This window comes from Barbatula barbatula (assembly GCF_947034865.1).
Source record: "Barbatula barbatula genome assembly, chromosome: 17".
NCBI classification, from domain to species: domain Eukaryota; kingdom Metazoa; phylum Chordata; class Actinopteri; order Cypriniformes; family Nemacheilidae; genus Barbatula; species Barbatula barbatula.
In genome coordinates this window covers 3,591,736-3,610,372 of record NC_136780.1, presented here as the reverse complement: position 1 = coordinate 3,610,372, position 18,637 = coordinate 3,591,736, and the positions used below count along the sequence as shown (strand labels likewise).

General features: G+C 38.2%; 3 protein-coding genes across 6 annotated transcripts in view; 1 reads left to right on the top strand and 2 right to left on the bottom strand.

Moving 5' to 3' along the window:
• fbxo25 (F-box protein 25) overlaps positions 1-18,637 on the bottom strand; it is a gene marked incomplete at its 5' end in the record, with an annotated part of 123,264 nt that overhangs the window by 33,356 nt on the left and 71,271 nt on the right. The window lies entirely within an intron of this gene.
• Positions 7,779-9,606, bottom strand: tmem18 (transmembrane protein 18). Its single transcript, XM_079477659.1, has 5 exons — positions 9,420-9,606; positions 9,145-9,262; positions 8,465-8,519; positions 8,294-8,387; positions 7,779-8,189 (listed from the first exon to the last, which is right to left on the bottom strand). Exons 1-5 carry the CDS (start codon positions 9,510-9,512, stop codon positions 8,091-8,093), a joined length of 459 nt encoding a protein of 152 aa, XP_079333785.1. The 5' UTR covers positions 9,513-9,606; the 3' UTR covers positions 7,779-8,090.
• On the top strand, positions 10,082-17,419 carry ccnt1 (cyclin T1). 3 transcript variants are annotated; one of them, XM_079478828.1, is made up of 9 exons: positions 10,082-10,334; positions 10,966-11,047; positions 11,880-12,008; positions 12,540-12,600; positions 13,314-13,376; positions 13,523-13,568; positions 13,826-13,989; positions 14,380-14,450; positions 15,337-17,419. In XM_079478828.1, the coding sequence occupies exons 1-9, from the start codon at positions 10,165-10,167 to the stop codon at positions 16,540-16,542; spliced, it is 1,992 nt and encodes a 663-aa protein (XP_079334954.1). In that variant the 5' UTR covers positions 10,082-10,164; the 3' UTR covers positions 16,543-17,419. The 3 variants fall into 3 exon arrangements, with proteins under 3 accessions (XP_079334954.1, XP_079334955.1, XP_079334953.1); XM_079478829.1 differs by having other exon boundaries at positions 10,142-10,334; positions 13,523-13,588; positions 13,741-13,989; XM_079478827.1 differs by having other exon boundaries at positions 10,142-10,334; positions 13,314-13,377; positions 13,512-13,568.

The following is an 18,637-nucleotide window of genomic DNA, read 5'->3' as shown; positions in this document are numbered from 1 at the left end:
TACCAACTCTGTCTCTTAGATCCTCTGATTTGGGGCTTCTTGGCATTCCCAAGCTAAGACTGTCCACTGCAGGTGGAAGGTCATTTAGTGTTAATGCCCGCAGGTTACGGAATTCCTTTCCAATATCGCTCCGTAACTCTTCTTCTCTATCCATCTTCAAAACACAATTGAAAACATACTTGATTGAATTTTCAGGCTATTTTCACTAATCGTGCCACTTTTCCTATATTTGTTTGTCTGAAAATGTATTTTTGCTTGAAAGTGCTCATTTCAAAGCAACCTTGGGCTTGTGGAAAAAAATTCTATCATCTTTACTCACCTTTTTGTTTCCATACAATAGAAGTCCATGGTGACCGTCGTTGTTCGGTTACCAACATTCTTCAAAATATCTTTTGTGCTCTGTGGACGAAAGAAAGTCATTCAGGTTTGCGATGAAAAAGGGTGTGTAAATGATGACAGAATTTTCATTTATGCGTAAACTTTCTTTTTAAACACACTTATGTCTGTCTTTGTGCAATGCTCCATGTAAATGTTTAGACATCAGTCATGTGTTGAAATGGGGCTTCCCCCATGTCATTAAAACACTATCAGTGCTGAGTCCAGCCAAACCTCACTCAGCGTTCTCCTACTAGCACACAACATTTAGCACGTACACATGCTACAATCAAATAAACGCTTGCTACTTAATGCTGAATCCACTATAAAGACATCACAATCATCCAGTATAATCATGGTTTACTGTTGCTGGAAGGATACTCGTGAGGATGTCAGTGACGTGGCTGAGAACGATGACATGAAAACAATGTGATGATGAGTACACGATTAAAAAATGACATCATTATGCTTCTTTTCAACAAGACAGAGAGATGACGCACTTCAAAAGCACATCAGATTTTGATGACTGGTCAAATTGACACCCTTTACCTTGTGAATACAGTAAGCAAAAAGAAAATACATAGCCTACATATTCAAGGGACTGAATCATCTTAAACCCCATTGTTGTGTGATCACATGATGAATGTGACATCACAACGTTTTCATTAATGGACCAGTAAAATATGTTAAAATAATCACAATCTTGCTGCAAATATAGAGTCAATACCTAATATATATCTCATCGCTGAGGCTGGTTTTCCTCAACTATGTGTTTGAAATTGTTTAGACATTGTTTTTCATCTGGCAGTCTGGCTGCCAAACTTGTATCCACATTATCAGTTAAACAAATAAAGCTGCTATATTAATAAATATCTTCAGATCAGGACAAGCTCTGTCACTCATCGCCTGACAGTCAGTATATCTTCTAAATAACACAGTGCTCTGGCAAAGAGATGCACACAAACACACAAAAAGAGCCACAAGTACAAGCATGCACCGCTATTTTGAGTCACAGATGATACAAACTGAGCATGCTCAAAAATTCACATGCATGCAGACATGTTTACTTTTCTATTTAAATGAGGACCATCTATAGAATTCTATGCATTTTAGCTAGTCAAAAATACTATAACCGCATTCCAACTCGAACCCTAAAACCTTTAGCATTTTTATCAAAAAATGTAACTTTATTGTTACAATGTTTTTACAAATAAGGATGTCCCAAAAATGACATATTGCTCGGATTGGTCTGGTTGTGGAACAAATATGTGCCCAGAATACAGTTAAGTGGACACACACACATACTTCTTAAAAAGATAGTTTAAAATGTCTTTCTTCTGCAAAAACACAAAACAAGATATGTTGGTTACCAAACAGCTTTGGCTACCATTTACTTACTTTGTATGAACACAAAAGTCTGCCAAACTGTATAATGGTAGACTATAATAGTATAGTCTCTTCTTAAATAACACACAATAAAATGTTATTTCATTCATTTGTTTGGTAGATGTTTAATAAGCATAATGTTCAGTCATCAGGGCTTTTTGATGACATCATCACCCTTCTCGGCTTCATGTTCTATTAATGACCAGCTGCAAGATCTTCTATCACTATCAGCCTACCAGATTCATAGAGGAACGTTGGAAAAAACAGAGATCATGCGACATTAAACTTGTAAATGTGTTTGTCTAAACTAATGGGTTTCTTTGACTCAAACAGGGAGGCAATTTTGTGTAATTATCTTCTTTTCTTGGTGCTGAGTGATACATGTTTAAAATTCGAAATCACCTCTTCTCTTTTCATGTCTCCCTCTTCTCTGACTGAATTGATCTGGCTGTTCGGCCCTTTCCTGCGTCATTGGGTCTGTTTGAAGAGATTCCCATCCGCTTTGTTGCTGAGACACGTCCTCAAACACAGACTCTTCCGGAAGACTCCTTCAGGCAAACATGGGTTGCCACATCTAATGGGATTTCCATTAGACAGAGACCCCAACGCCCATAAAAACATTATAAGCAAATTGAAAGTTGTCTTTATGCAGTAAACATTAGAAAAAATGTCTATGATAAATATGAAATTAAAGGCGATTTCTTTCTGCAGTGTTTCCCAAATCCCCTCCAAACAACAAACATCCTTTCCTTTACCCCTTTCTCCCACAACACTCTTATATTAAAAAGAAAATGTCACAATATAATGGACTTATTAATGATTATTATTAACGCGTGGAGTGACTCACTTAACTCTGCGATGTTTGGTTACATTGGAGAGAGTTTATAGAGACACACAGTCTGACATTAAGAATTTAGTTTCAATGACACACGTTAAAACATTTATTTTATAGAGTTTTGCTTTACAGTCTGAAAATAAAAAATTACAATAACCCTGGGAACTTGGGAACTATTATTAGGTTGCATTACATAATGTAACAACAGACTAAATAGTTAAGTAAATTGGCCTGGACATTGAGATCCTGTGTTACTTCCAAAACCGTCAGAAGCTTATTTTACAAGCATGAACATGAACTTCAGGAGAGAACTATTGATTCGATTCTCTTTTTGCACACTTATCTGATTTGTCCATTGGTGACTCAGGATATTGAGGGAACACTGACCTTTATGTACTGCCCTCGATGAATGTTTAATGATGATGACATAGAAAACTGTGATGACATAAACAACAGCATGTAAACTGAAACTCGACTATGACACAACACAGTTGTATATATATATGTATCATACAAATTGTGACACGGTCAGCCAGCCTGTTAGGACATGGCTTTGATGAAATGTGTGTGTGTCAACCTGACCATCATAATGATGTCATTGTTAGACAAATTGTTTGACCAATCAGATGAAGAGCTACTTAAAATGTAAACCGGACTTATTTACAAATATCAGATGATGATTTATCAAAAGATCATATTTTGTTTAAAAGAGTTTCCGAGTGTTTCTGCATTACCAAAATATGACCTCATATGGTATAGATAACTTCTGAGCAAAATGATTTAGAGATCTCTTCATCCACAAGAAAGCTCAGGTCCAGAGAAATATGAGATGAACTCTAAACATTCACTCTATAGGGTTTCACTCAATAGATGACACATTCAGAAAGATGACAAGGCATGTTTCCCCTCAAATCTGGAAATACAATATTATATTTTGAACAATACATTTGACAAACCAGCAGTCAAGAGACACATTAATTAAACATTATTGGCTTTTCAATATTTTTTCTCAGGTCTATCGAGGGTTTGAGGTCTGATGATCTGGCATCACCCAACTCACCCCACTCGTTTCTCATATCTGTCTCATTTTCTCTCCCATCATCTCTCTTCCCTTAATAATTTCAGTCAGAATTCCCTCCTCGCTGTATGTAAAGGTCACCTGTTACACTGGCAAAAGCAAAAACACGTGGGTCGACCAAAAAATCGTGTTCGTGTGTGTTGTCAAACCGAAGGGGTGTAATTGCTGTCCCGTCTTGAACCTTTAAAGTGCAAATGCAGACACCCACCAAAACGTCTTCTCAAAGATGTCATGAACGGATTCAGCCTACACAACGATATTCAGTCAGAGAGAACCCTTAATAATCTCTAATGATGCTCTATGGAGAGAATCCTTTTAACATGATACAGGACAGAAAGAGATTAGATGGTAGGGAGCAGAAGAGAAGGTCAAACTGTGGGCTGTTGAGTGGTCAGATCTGAGGAAACAGACAGACACACCCACCTCATCCCCTTCTGATGGAAAGTAGCCTAGAGGACATTTCCCAGAAGAATCTCAGAAAAAGTGAGAAATGAGCTTTAAATATGTGGATGACAATTTAATGAGAAATGTTTTATATTAAGGTCTCCAACTTTTAGACTTGACAAATCCGAGCGCAGAGATTTTGTTTAGAAAAGACTTGTGTCGGATTTCCGTTCCTCAGAAGACAATCAGGAGGCATTAAACTCTTTATTCAATCACACTGCCGTCTAAGAAAAACTATTTGTGATTGTTCACACACCCATTTCAACCACATCTTGCCTAGATAAAAAATACTTTGCTTGGGCCAAAGACCCAAACCCTGGTACATATCTGTTTGGTTCTGCAATGTTCTGTTTCTTCCACCCCAAAAGAAAATAAATCTTTATATAATCCCCCTCTTCCAAATAATAAAGTATAAATAAAGGATAAACTTCAGGAGAGCAAAAGGACAAAGTGGATGAAACATGAGCGCCTCTCCTCTCCAAACTTTCTGGGCTCCCAGAATCAGATTTGCAGAGGACGAGAACTCTTTTTTCACACACAGACGTTGATAAAGTTCTTGGCGTACAGAACCCGCAAGCCATAAGTAAGTGTAATGACCTATTGGATTTGGTAATAAAAACAAATGTGGATGAGACACATCCCAGATCAACTGAAGCTTCAACATTACTTCTGCATTTAGCAAAAGGGCTAAATTTAACTTTCATGCAAGGGACATGTAATGTTTGGTCATTCCCACACAATTTGTCCCACGATGAAGACTTTGAATAATATGTGTTGTGGAAAGTTGCCCCGGGCATTGCTATGTAGTTGCTAAGGGCTTGCTAGGCATAGTCAAAAAAGTCAAAAAAGCACAACCTACTATTTTTGGTCGTTTCATATTTTATTCCAACATTTTTTACATATTCAGAATATGAAGAATTGTCTTTCAGTACAGTTGTCTATAGAAATTTACTCTCAAATGAAATTGCTTAAGCCTATGTTTCAAGCAAAAAAATAATATTTCTTGCTTAAGACAGCTTGCAGGATTGCATCTAGCTATCTGTTTTCCATCATTTAGGCCTGGCAGAGTCTCTGTATTACCCTACATACTGATAAAAACCAGCACTAACCCAGACATTAGACTGCATATTATGAATGAACATACACTTAAAGGTCCAATGTGTAACTTTTTTGGAGAATCGATTGACAGAAATGCAACATAACATACATAACTATGTCTTCAGATGTGTATAAAGACCTTACATAATGTAGCGTTATGTTTTTATTACCTTAGAATGAGCGATTTCTAACTACACACACCACGGGCCATGTTGTTTCAACAGTAGCGCTAAACGGACAAACTGCTACAGAGCACGTTTCATAAATACGTCATCTCTTTCCGGAAAGAAGTAAAAACGTGAACACATCTTGTCCCTGTGTCAGCCGTGGTCCTCCTAAAGAGAGGGGTGGTGTGAGCCGTTGGTTGCGATTTGCAAACCTCACCGCTAGATGTCGCTACATTTCATACACTGGACCTTCAACTTCTCGCTGTCTCTTTCATTTTTCAGTTTCAAAGTGCAGGCATGAAATAATATGACATGATTCATTTATTAAGTGCCATGATTTGAAATTTTAGAAAAAAAATAATTCAGTTCGATTCTAAGCATGGTTCTCAAAGTAGCTTCTGGTGTCTACACATTCCCTTGTTGTATAGATTCGGCTGTGACAGATGCATGAGTGCCGTCCTTCAGTTACACCTGCACTTGATCTCTTTCACACAGGATGAACCTGTCTCGTGCTCTCTGTCAGCACGCCTCCCTGTGCTCTCTACGCTCAGCGTGGTTTACGGTAAACGTATCACAGCTATTGATCGCTTGTGGGATGGTTTATTTGAAGGCTATGAGCACAGTTGGGCAGTCACGCCATTCAGCAGCCGCTAAGAGCTAATCAGGTCTCTCTGCCTTCCCAGCATCCCCAACGTTGACTGCATCACACTTTTATCCAGTCATGTGATCCAGGCGCTACGTTTCCCATCAGAGTGCAGTGTCAGAGTGATTCCTTCAGAGAAACTGGAGATGGCACAGACACACACACTCGCATACAGCTGAGAAGTTTAGAAAACCTCTGTTAAAGGGATAGCTCACCTAAAAAAAGTATTTACTGTACATACTGCCATGGTATTATAAAGCAGAATGACTTTCTATCTTCATAGGAGTTCAAAAGGTGGAAGGCTTCACCGCCTCAGTCACCATTCACGGACTCTAACATTTTGTCCAATATCTTTTTATGTGTTCCACGAAAGAAAGTAAATCATTTATTTATAGGCAAGTCAAACTAAAGGTTTGGGAGAGTAAATTACTTTTTAGGTGTACTGTCCCTTTAATGTTTCCTGGAAAGCATAATTTATAGCTTATACTGCGATTAATTAAGAACATGTGTGTCCTTGTCAAGGTTTTGACGCCTGTCAGAATATCTTGCCGGATCTCTGGCCTCTTGCAATAATCCAGGAAGTACCGTGACGCTAATCGGGAGCTGGGCTGCCCCACCACACTTATCGTAATGTAAGGGATATGTTCATTTAGTGGAAATGATGACATGATTACAAATACTTGTTGGCGTCCTAGAAAATAGACAGTTCTTTTACTTCTGAGGTTGATGACTAAAACAATTGATAAATAGATTAAATAATGGATGCTGGTATTTACATCACATGCAAACAAATGGAAAGGTTATCAGACCAGCCGAGATACAGCAGATAAGTTCTCAAGGTCCCTCGCTGTAATCAGTGTAACTGGAATCTTTACACCCGTTTTATCTGTCGGCCTGATATTGTGGAACGTTAAAAACTCATCATTTATCTGTCATGTGCAATTTCAAAACCATCTATTGTCTCTGTGGGGTGGTGGAGGTTAAGTGCAAGGACATGAAGGAGAAATACGAGCATATCTGTCCATTTCTTGTTGTTTTAACTGTACTCTTTGGCAACAGCGTGTGTCAGGAGTTTGTAAGGCGGATGGTTTGCAGATGATGTGTGTGAGATCCACAGCTGCAAAGACATCCGAGAAAAAGATGGTGGGGAATTTAGTTTGATATCATTGCGATGACATGTACAAGACAGTTGACAGATCTGAGACTACACCGATCAGCAAAGTGCTACATCGTCATGAAAGTTTATTATTAGCAAGTGTTATAAGCTTTAATATATTCAAGTGCAAAATTATCTGAAAGAAAACCGAATTTGGTTCTGTGTAAAAATAAGGCATCACATGTTTAAAGTTTGAAAGTATGTTATCAACAAGTAGCCCTCTAGAGAATTTTAGATATTTTGGTGGCCCTCGCTTACAAAAAGGTTGGAGACCCTTGTCCTATATTATATATTTTAGGTCAGAAACTCTAAACATACATCTAAATAAACTATCATAGACATATTTTCCTACAACCACTGTTTAATCCTGAGCTGATCCTGATTTATGATACTTATAATAACATATGCAATAACACTGACTCACCATATATGGTGCAATGCAATATTTCACGTCAAACCCTGGGGAATTGGCGTATTACCCCCTCTCCTGGTTAAAGGAAGTTATTTCACGTACGATTGACTCCAAAAGCTTGAGAAATGAAAAAGAAAATCTAACAAGACAAAATTGTGTCCGAAAATTTCCCCACACAATGATGTCTGAAAAAAAGCATCCTTGTTTATTGACATAAATATACAATTTACATTCTCACGTTCATTGCAATGTGACCAAAGTCAAATATGTTTTAGAAATTCAATGTTAACAGCAAACAACTGAAATGGTATATACACAAAGCGGTTGTATAACATAATCCGTGGCCTTCTGTAATATTGCCTTTGATAAGGTCTAATCTTTAATGCTGTGCAGGTCGAGAAATCGTCCATCAGCAATATAAATCTCATGAGAATGCCGCATGTTCCCTTCACCACTGAGATAGTTCCAGTTCACGTCCTGTCTCTCTGCATGTCTTCTACTGAGATTTCTTTTGCTTCTCTCTGGCAGCTTTTTTATTTAATTGCACGGTCTTCAGTTCAACCATGGTCGAAAACGTCCTACATACCCACATAGCCTAAAACACAGTAAATACGTTTATAATTTCTGTTGAACGCAAATAAACATAAACGTACCGACACTGTTATATAAAAACATCTAATTGAAAGTTAAAATGCTTACCACAATAATAACTGTGTTGAGCAAAAGCGGGATGGAGTATACTAGCGATATGAACATTCCTTTCGAATCAAAATATTGGAACCTTGAAAAAGACCTAGAAGCAGAAATACAGACTCATTCAATAACAACATAACAATGTGACCCACAGCTTTGTATTGAGTGGACGCTCACCTCCAATTCATTGCTGCCAGTTCATTTAGATATTCTGCACTGTAAACCATAGCAACTGGGGAAAGAGAAAATAACATGTTAAATGTTTGTTTAAAGGAACATAATCTAATGTGCCTCTATAAAAGATTTTATATTTGTGCCACGCACTGTCACCAAACTGGGACTATTTATGACCCTGGACAACAAAACCAGGTACATTTTTCGAGATTTAGGTTTTTACATCAACTGAAAGCTGAATAGTTAAGCTTTTTATTGATATATGGGTTGTTAAGATGGGACAATATCTGGTGGAGATACAAGAGTGTAAAACTCTGGAAGTAAAGGGTGCAAAAAAATCTAAATATTGAGAAAATCTCCTTTGAAGTTGTTAATCTGAGGCACTGTAGCAGGCAATCCACTCACAAAAAGTTTTTATATATTTTGGGTTGAAAATTTACAAAATATCTTCATGGAACATCATCTTTACTTAATATCCTAATGATTTTTGTCATAAAAGAAAAATCTATAATTTTGACCCACACAATGTATTTTTGGTTTTTACTAAAAATGTTCCCGTGCTACTTAAGTTTTGCGATTCACATTCGTACAATTGTAATGTTAACTCAGCAAAATATTTGAGTTGTTCCCATTAGGTGGTAATTCAATATTTAACTGGTATTGTGTGTACATTAAAAACTCACCCATCATAAGAAACTGGGATATCTGAAGGCGATAGTACTTGCGGCACAGGATGGTCACAGCAAAACAAATGACATGAAACGCCAGAAGACCTATCAGCCAGGACTCAGACCAGTCAACCTACAAAAACATCAAATTATTGGTCTCGCCAAATACACAAAAAAATGCTGTATTGCCCCTGTATTAAACGTTAGCTATCACGGAAGACAAGATGGAGGTGTAACGTTAGCCTTTTCTAAACCACGAAACAAAGAATATCACGTTTCATTAAACTTACAGACTGCAGAAAAGTCCACACCGATGTAATACGGACATTGCTGTATCCATCAATAGGAATAGAGCTGGCATTCTTAACTTTTGACTCGGTCATTTTATTTAATTGTACGCCAGTGTATTAGCGGCACAACAAAACGCAAAAACGCTTCCGCATTCGTCACGGGTTGTTTTTTCTCGTGTTTTTCAGTAGATGGCGCTGTTGTGCTTTTCACAAATATTCTTTAAAATAATAAATATTTTATGTTTTCACAACGTTTTGAGTGTTTTCAAAACGGTGATACTAATTGTACTATAATTCATAAATACATTACACCCTAAAGGAGTAACGGTCCTACGTTTTTTTTTTAAATTCCAATATATAATATCTTCTATTAATGTACGTGGTCCGCTTTATAATCTGGTTGTGAGCGGTCTATTCATATATATTCATAATTATAATTATACGGCCATAACGGTAATAATCTTGCGGTTATCATATTCATACCGAAACACGTTTCATCATAAGCGTGGGCTTTTATTCCAGTCTTAGGTGGAAATGTAGGATTCTTATCTTATGTTTATAGAATGTGGTAGTATAAACTGTTAATTACTACCTATAATTTTTTTTTTACATTTAAACAAATGTTTATTAGTATTTTTACACAGGAACTTCAATGTCAAATCACGTCGCGGTCGCGTTCCACCGACCCCTCGATGACGTGCTTCCTGTGACGCAGTGAGATTTTAAAACATCGTCCTTCTCAGTAATGGCGGCTTCGTTCCCTTCGCCTTCGGTAAATAACAATAAATGGTACTTCACGCGCGAACAAATCGAAAACAGTCCGTCTCGACGATCGGGACTTGATCCCGACAAAGAGCTTTCGTACCGACAGCAAGCCGCGAACCTGCTACAGGACATGGGACAGCGACTCAACGTGTATCTTTCTCATTTCGTCGCTTCATTTCGAGACAGAAGCCGGTTTGGGCGGCATGGGTGGTGTTGTGTTACTCCATTATTATGACTTAAAACATTTATGGGAACGTTAAATACGCACATATATTGCGTAACTAGTTTAGTAGGACGTGTCATACGCAAATTTGCTTCCTAGTTTGTATTTCTTGTCTTAGTTTAGGCCTCGAGGCCTAACTGGTGTCTCCCAACAAACAATAGCGCTGCCGGTGTCACTGCTGTTCCCACGGCTATTTTGACATTGTTTAGGTCTTTTATGATTAGTTTACATGTCAGCATTTGACTGTATGTTATCTATACTAATCCATGGATATGCTGGTTAATATTATGTTTAGACGTAGCTTTATTTGCCCATTATAGTCATTTAGAAGACAAGATGAGGGTCTTTATGTCCTTGCTTCGCCGTTAGTTAAGGAATTTAAATCTTACAGTTTATATTTTTAATGCAAGTTATTCATAAAGCTACTTTCTAGATTGCAGTATTTATAATGTGAATTAAGCTGTCTTTGGAATATCATGGGTTTCACTTTTCCATGTTGTTGTTTTTTAATAATGAACCGCCATAAAGTCACCATAATCCTTAACTTGAGATTACCAGGTCGCAACTCACAATTAACACTGCCATTGTGTATATGCATCGATTCTATATGATTCAGTCCTTCACCCGCTTCCATCGAAATGTAAGTTTTCATATTTGTAGGTGTTTTGACATGTTTTTGCTGGTCTGCATTTTAATTCAAAGGTCCGGTTATTCGTACAGTTTCTGCCAATCTCATATTAATCTTGAATACCTATAGAGTAGTATTGCATACTTCGTATCTTCGAAGAGTACTTGGTTTAAAAATAGTATAAAAGATAGATACAGCTGTACGATTATTTAAAGCAGAATACATCCTGGGGGTGTAACTAAATCACGAGCACACAATACATCATCGCATTATCCCCGCATAACCGTTGATTCACTAGAAGTTTGTGTTGTTTACATTATGCAGCTGTCATATGACTTAGTTTCACTTACCGCGTGTGGTTCATGTCCAGCATCTTTTAACGATGGGACTATCTACCATCTATCAGTTTCAAACGAACTGCAAATCCAGCGTTATAACCACCGTTTATTAAACATTCATCACTGAAATGCCACGAACAAACAAACACACCTCAACTTCTCTCACTTACGCAAGTGTAACGAGCTGCAGGTCTTCCTATCGCTGGTCAGTTGACGTGTGGGCGTGCTATTTCTTTCACCTTGCCGTGGGAGTGCTTTTCAGGGAGACTCGCCCAATAAGGGTCTAAAAAAAGTTGTCATGTAATGGTTTTGGATGTTCAAAAAAATTTCCGAAACCTATAGGAACCTTGGGGGAGTGTATCGAGCACAGAAATACTATGTAAATACGTCCAACTCGTTTTTAGACAAGTTGACCATGTTAAGCATGAGAAGATCGCACGTTTAACAAAGAAGTCAGAATGGACGAAACGGCGTTAAATCACCCTTTAATGTCACATGGTTCACAGGTGATTGCCCCTGCAGCTCTGTTTTTAGCAGCAAAGGTGGAGGAACAGCCCCGCAAACTGGAGCATGTGATCAAAGTGACTCATGCCTGTCTCAATCCTCAGGACCCACCGCCAGACACCAGAAGTGATGTAAGTATTGCACTGTTACTATGCTGAGCTAGTCGATTTAAAACCATGCAGGTATTTCATGTGAAATTGGTTGTTAATTGTTTTTTGTTTGTAGGTGCTTTGTGAGTGGTGGATTTTTTTATGTCACGCTCGCTTTTTGATTCTCTAAATTTCAGAGCATGCGTGTCTACATGCTAGATCAAATTTGACTTTTTAATATGTCATGAGTCATAACGTCGTTTTTTTTTAACAGGTCGTGTGACCCACATAGTCTGAGGAAGAATATTCCTGTAATATTTCTGCTGAAACTTATTTTTTCCTCTTAGGTTGCATATTTATAATCTTCATTTGGTCTTTACCTGTTAAATTTGTACAGACCCTAAGACACTTCAGTAGCGTTATTTGGGTTTCTCATGCTGCCATATTTACTGTGATAAGGTGCTGAATGGCTTGTTGCTCAAAGAGGGTCTTGATATTTTGATGGGAGTGAGTGAGCGTGTAGCCCATGACCAAGAGACCATGTGAGTAATCTGCCTGTCCTCTCAATCTCAGACATACCTGCAACAAGCCCAGGACCTGGTCATTCTTGAGAGCATTATACTCCAGACCCTGGGTAAGTTTGGAAGGGTGAGAATGGGTCAGTGAATCACCATATTAGAGAAATGCACCAAATAACCACATTCCCAGGAGTCAACAAGACAATTTAAGGTGTCATTGTTATTGTCTCACCTTTGTCATTTCCCTGTCAACTGTACAATGTAATTCTTCCTGTTTTTCTTAATGATGTCAACTAAGGATGGGTGGTATGATCAAATTTTTACAGCACATACATCACAATATAATCAGATCTCTTATACGGTAGGACTATCATTGAAAAATGAATCATTCCAGGTGTATATTTTGAATGAATCAAATGATTATAAGTTCTACATAACTTTATGCTTTTTAATGGGATGTTATTCCACTTTTTGTCTAAACGAAATAAAACATGCAATCTTGTGGTGTATAAACGGTCATACTGCCCAGCCCATTATTTTAAGTACACGATTGCCACTGTTTTGCTTTGATATCCAGCAGTTTGAGTGACGTGTAGTACTCAGCAGTTCTCCTCTGGTGCCATTATGATCATTCGTTTGTAAGATTTTGACTGTAACCAAATTGCCCACAGGCACTTGCATGGAGTTCGACTCAAACAGTGTTTCACCGTTCGAGCACAGGGACACCTGTGTTTGTGATTCACTCACTCATTCATTTTTATAGCTGTAGACATTTCACCTACAGTTCAATCCTAAACTAAAGTCGTATTCTCTGCTCTTTTCCCTCCAGCGTTTGAGATCACCATTGATCATCCCCACACACATGTTGTCAAGTGCACCCAGCTTGTCCGAGGTAAGGCCCCTTTGCTGTAATCTACTTTATATTGATATTTAGCATAAGTGTTTAAATGCAAACATTCATTTGGAAATATTAGATATTGTTGTAGAATTTTTTGTTTCATTTTGTCATTTTTTATTGTTTTGTTGGCGTGGTAACAGCAAGTAAGGATTTGGCTCAGACATCATATTTCATGGCAACAAACAGGTATGTTATTCTTTTAATAGGTATACTGTTTAACTGTATTTATCTTGACATGATAGTTTGTATCTCTGCACATTTCTATGCATTGAATATCTTGACTTAACTTAATTATACAACTGAAGTAATGGAGCCCACCTTACAAAGACCTTAAGGTTGTGTTTTCTTTTACTTGCAGATGAGTTATATATTACTGTCATAATTTCTCAGATGTTTTATTTTTTGTGTGTTTTCGGTTATCGTTGGGGATCTCATCGCCGCAGTCTACACTTGACTACGTTCTGTTTGCAGTACAGCCCACCCATCGTAGCCTGCATTTGTATTCATCTGGCCTGCAAATGGTCCAACTGGGAGATTCCTGTTTCCACAGACAGTAAACACTGGTGGGAATATGTTGACCCTACAGTGACCCTTGAGCTGTTGGATGGTATGTAAATTGAGCCCGTTCTGAAAGAAACTTAGATGCTACAGATGTAGCAGGCTATGGGATACATTTTCTTACATTTGTTGTGTACTTTAAGTTTACTTATGTTAAATCCCCAGTGAAATCAAAGCGTGTTCTCAAAAATGTCACAGGTTGACTGCCGTTATTTTAAAGGGGCGGGGGTTCCCTCGATATGTCTCACGCTCTCTGCTTTTTTCAGTTGAACTTACATCAACACGTCAAATCATGTTGCGTGTTCCAAGGCATTCCAGTGGGGCTTTAACACTGATTTTATAACTACCGATTGTTATTGAATGTATAAGAGAAAACCTCTTTTAACTTCAAATTATGTTTTTAACACATGATTTAAAGATTTTGATAATAATTCAACAGATCTCACTAATGAGTTCCTTCAGATCCTGGAGAAGACACCCAGCCGCTTAAAACGCATTAGAAACTGGAAAGTAAGTCTGTTTGACTGCATTTTTGTCATGTCAAATATTGTCATGTAAATGTAAAAAAAATCACATTTACCCTTTAAACTAAGTGTATGACAAGCGTTTTGTTTTCATTTTTGAAGAATGCATCTCCTGCTCTAACATTTTAAACATAGCGAACCGTTGATTAAAATGTTTCAAAACAATGATTTCCTCTCCATTTCGCTTAGTTTAACATTTTATTTACAGTCACCATGAAACGGATCTTGCGATTTACTTTTTTTCTGTATCGTGACATGTATCCGAGTGAAACGGCTTCTGAAATTTGAAAAAAATGTAGGGGAGGGCTTTATCTTGCCCATGCCTTTTTGATTGGTTTGTTGTCATTTGGGCTTGCAGGGGCCTGGCCATTACACAGTCAGTATAGTCCAACCTCTTTTTTTGTTGCTGATATCGTGTGGTGAAGTTGTTGTTGTTGTTGACGTTGTTGTTGAGAGGGGGAGAGGAGCTAAACGTTTTTTATTAAAGGTTGCAAGTGCAATTGATTTTTTTTTTTAAATAATGGTATGCACAGATAAATAATTTATTAAAATCATTGCAAAACCTTGTAAAACACGTAGAATTTCCTTTTTCAAGGTGACTTATACATTTATGATATGATACTATATTTTACACTAACACCGTGTCTACAACAGACCCAATGCGACATGAGACAATACAAGAACGCATTAGAATCCATTATAATTTTAAATATTGTCAACACTGGATGCGGATGACATGGTGTAAGTGTGGCTTGAGTGTCGAGAGTTCTGCCCTAATTTTTCACCATGCCACTTTTGGTAATTGAACCATTCTTTTGTATAGTGACTTTAAACTTCATCCTTTTATTTTTCTCTTGTTTCTTGTGAATCAGGCGGCAAGTCAAACTGCCAAAAAGTCAAAAGCGCAAGATGGTGACCAATCAGATGCCATTATGAACATGATCTCCATGGCATCATCTGACAGCACGCTGACAGGGCTGATGAGCCTCTCTGCCTCTCGCTCAGATTCAACTTCCTCAGCAGATGATCTCAATGTCGGAGCTTCATCCCAAGAGTGGCAGCCTCCTGGCAAGGAGCCGCCAACCTCCAACGAGCTCCACGCACCTGCGAAAGTCTCTCTTAGCGAGTACCGGGCCAAACACGCGGACGAACTGGCAGCGCAGAAGCGGAAGCTGTTGAACATGGAGTCCAACGTAAAGCAAGGGTACGCCACAGCCGCCCAGGCTCTCATTAACCAGCAAAGAAAGGAAAAGCACCACCATCACCAACAACAGTCCACCTCGAGTTCCTCAGACTCTGGCAACCCCTCACCAATTGTCCTAAAGATCCCTGTGGACGAGAGGTCGATGCGCTTCCCTGTGCCCGGCCAGTCGGGAAGCGGAGGGCACAGCGGCCGAGGGTCCGAACATGACATTAGGGTCCGAATACGAGTTCCAGAAAGGCGAGGTGGATCAGGAGAAGATGGTAAAAGTCGAGAGAAACCAAGAGAGCGTTCCAACCACCATCATCATCACCACCATCACCACCACTCATCCTCCAGCAGTTCATTATCGTCGTCCTCGGCACATAAACATTCAAGTTCTACCAGTGCAAGTAGCAAAAAGGTCTCAGGGGACTCTGTGCGAATCAGCTCCTCATCATCTTTATCCAGAAAAAGGACTCACGTGACCGAGCCGCCTTCGTCAGGCACCCATTCCTCGAAAGTTAGCAAATCCTCCAGAAACTCATTTCACCTCCCGTCCCTTGCCGGCATGCCCTCCCACTCTCTGGGTCCCGGGTCAGATATCCTCCCCTCGCTGAGCCTGTCGCACCATCAGGGAAACTACTCTCACTCCAAGGCAGAAAAGGCCGACACTAACGGCCACAACGTGGGCGGCCAGTCCAACGATTACCAGGACACGTTTGACATGTTGAACTCGCTGCTCAGCGCGCAGGGGGTGCAACCGGCACAACCTCAAATTTTTGACTATCGCTCTCAGTACGGAGAGTACCGATACAGCAGTAGCGCTCGTGGAGGAACCCATCCCCCGCCCCTACCATCAGAACCGCCTCCCCCCTTGCCACCGCTACCCAAATAAACTCCACTACTCATGCCATCCTTCTGGGTTCCTCATTTTCTGTGATGCTCAGTTTGACAGCAAGGTAATGTGTACCTTCCATCTAGCCTTTTATGTCTGACTTTGCCCCCCATCCCTCTGTACTTCTCGTTTTGTGTGAGTATTCACAAAACCCATCTGTGGCAATAATGTTAAAATAGAACAAAATATTGCAAAAAAAGTATGTTATTTATTGATAAAAATGTACATACTATTTTTGATGTTGCGCAGTTTTATAACAGTGCTATATAACAGAAATGCATAATGGTTTAAGGGTATGCATAACTGAATGAGAGGGAAATGTCCTCTTTAAAACGAGTAGACCTTTGAACGCAGAATGAAAATGAATTTTGTTTTACATATGAATTTAAGTCTTGCTGACAATATATGTGTCTTTTTTATCGACTATGGTATTTATTATTAGCCTTTTAAAGCAGTAGTTACTAGCAGTCGTTGGTTGAATGCATCTCAGACGATATCTGGATTTATTTTTATACTGTACTATATAACCTGCTTCCCAGTCTGCATTTACTTGACAAGTCTTGTATTTAAAAAAAATTGACATACAAATCCCCATGTTTGCATCAAAGTGTATGTTCCTAATATATGAGTAGTTTCTGAAGTAATGTTATTATTCTGTTCGGTAAATATTTGTGGTCTTTCTTTTGTAATTTGATTGTATTAATTCTGTAAATGACTGAAATTGACACAACCTATTTTTACATTTTTCCAAAAACAAGAATATGCCTAACTTACCAAGTATGTCTGATTGATATAGGATTCTCGAATACAGTCATTGTTTTAAATGGTTGTAGAATATTACTCTATAATTTTACACTAAAACAGTATGTCCTGCTTATGCCTGTTTCATTTTGTTGTGTTTTACTTAGTTTGAACAAAAACCCATATGTGGTCTGTTTTGAGGTGTTTTGAAATAGTTTAAAATGTTTTGAGAGGAGTTGCTATATGTCCTTTTTTCAGAATTGACATATTTAATTTGACTAAAGCAAAAAATTGTGAGATGCACCAATAAATCAGCCAATAATTGGTTGTTAAAAGCGTTTTTTCCGACATTAGCCAATAGTTTAAAAACAGTAGATGATCAGGTATACGATAAAAAAAGGACAGAACAATGCAATGAATTTGTGCCCGTGGTATATAAATGTTTAGAAACATCACTAAATTTATGTTTTATTAATAGTCGTTATTTGAAAAATAATATTCAGAAATAATTTATAATCGTGTAAATGTGAGTTAATATAATCACCAAACTATCGATAAAAATACAGATATCACTGAATAATTTCTATTGGTCGAGAAATTTAGTATCGGTGCATTTCTAGTCTGTTCACATATGTTATGCTGTCATCTACCTTCATTTTTTTATTGCACCCTTTTTAATGAATTGATAAGCTAACAACAAAGTATTGTACATGAAGCACAGAGCAAATCTATTCTTAAAAACTCTAACCACATTCACGCCTGAATATTTTTATGAATGTATAACACAAAAATCTGTTACGCTTTTTTATGAATTATGGCTCTATTTTTTTGTCTCCCATCAATTTAGATTGGCCATCTACTGTAAAGCCTCTTCAGTTGTTTGAATGTTTGTCATTCATCTTTAGCTAATAGCATTGACACTGGTCGAGTGAATGGAACGCACGGTTAACATGAAATGTGTGAGTTTGTTTAATTGTGATAATGTTACAAAAACAAAGGTATTACAACACTCGCCTTCATTTTTGCATGTGGGAATTAGATCAGTAAGCCGTCCAATCACGATTCATGAAATCATTTGGGAATCCACAGTGTGCATTAAAGCCGGGTGTGAACATGTTTCAAATCTGACCGTCTTCATATCATATCTTAAATCGTGTCCAGCAAACGTGTAATTGTATGCAGTTAATAGCACAACAATGCAGATCACAGCAGGTATTTTGTCCCGCTGTATTCACATCCCTGTGATACTATGTAATTGTTTTCATCCCGTGGATTTCATGGCATGCCTCTTCATTGCTGAATTTGCAGACAAAACATGAAGCATGGAATTTCTACTGTGAGAGTCAATTGAATA

Excerpts from the sequence above, each read along its gene's own strand:
- tmem18 (XM_079477659.1), bottom strand. The coding sequence starts at position 9,512 with ATGACCGAGTCAAAAGTTAAGAATGCCAGCTCTATTCCTATTGATGGA. Across the intron at positions 9,263-9,419 it reads TGTGGACTTTTCTGCAGTCT|GTTGACTGGTCTGAGTCCTG; the intron begins GTAAGTTTAATG and ends ATGTTTTTGTAG. Across the intron at positions 8,388-8,464 it reads CTGGCAGCAATGAATTGGAG|GTCTTTTTCAAGGTTCCAAT; the intron begins GTGAGCGTCCAC and ends TTCTGCTTCTAG.
- ccnt1 (XM_079478829.1), top strand. The coding sequence starts at position 10,165 with ATGGCGGCTTCGTTCCCTTCGCCTTCGGTAAATAACAATAAATGGTAC. Across the intron at positions 11,048-11,879 it reads TCACCCGCTTCCATCGAAAT|GTGATTGCCCCTGCAGCTCT; the intron begins GTAAGTTTTCAT and ends CATGGTTCACAG. Across the intron at positions 13,589-13,740 it reads GTATGTTATTCTTTTAATAG|ATGAGTTATATATTACTGTC; the intron begins GTATACTGTTTA and ends TTTTACTTGCAG.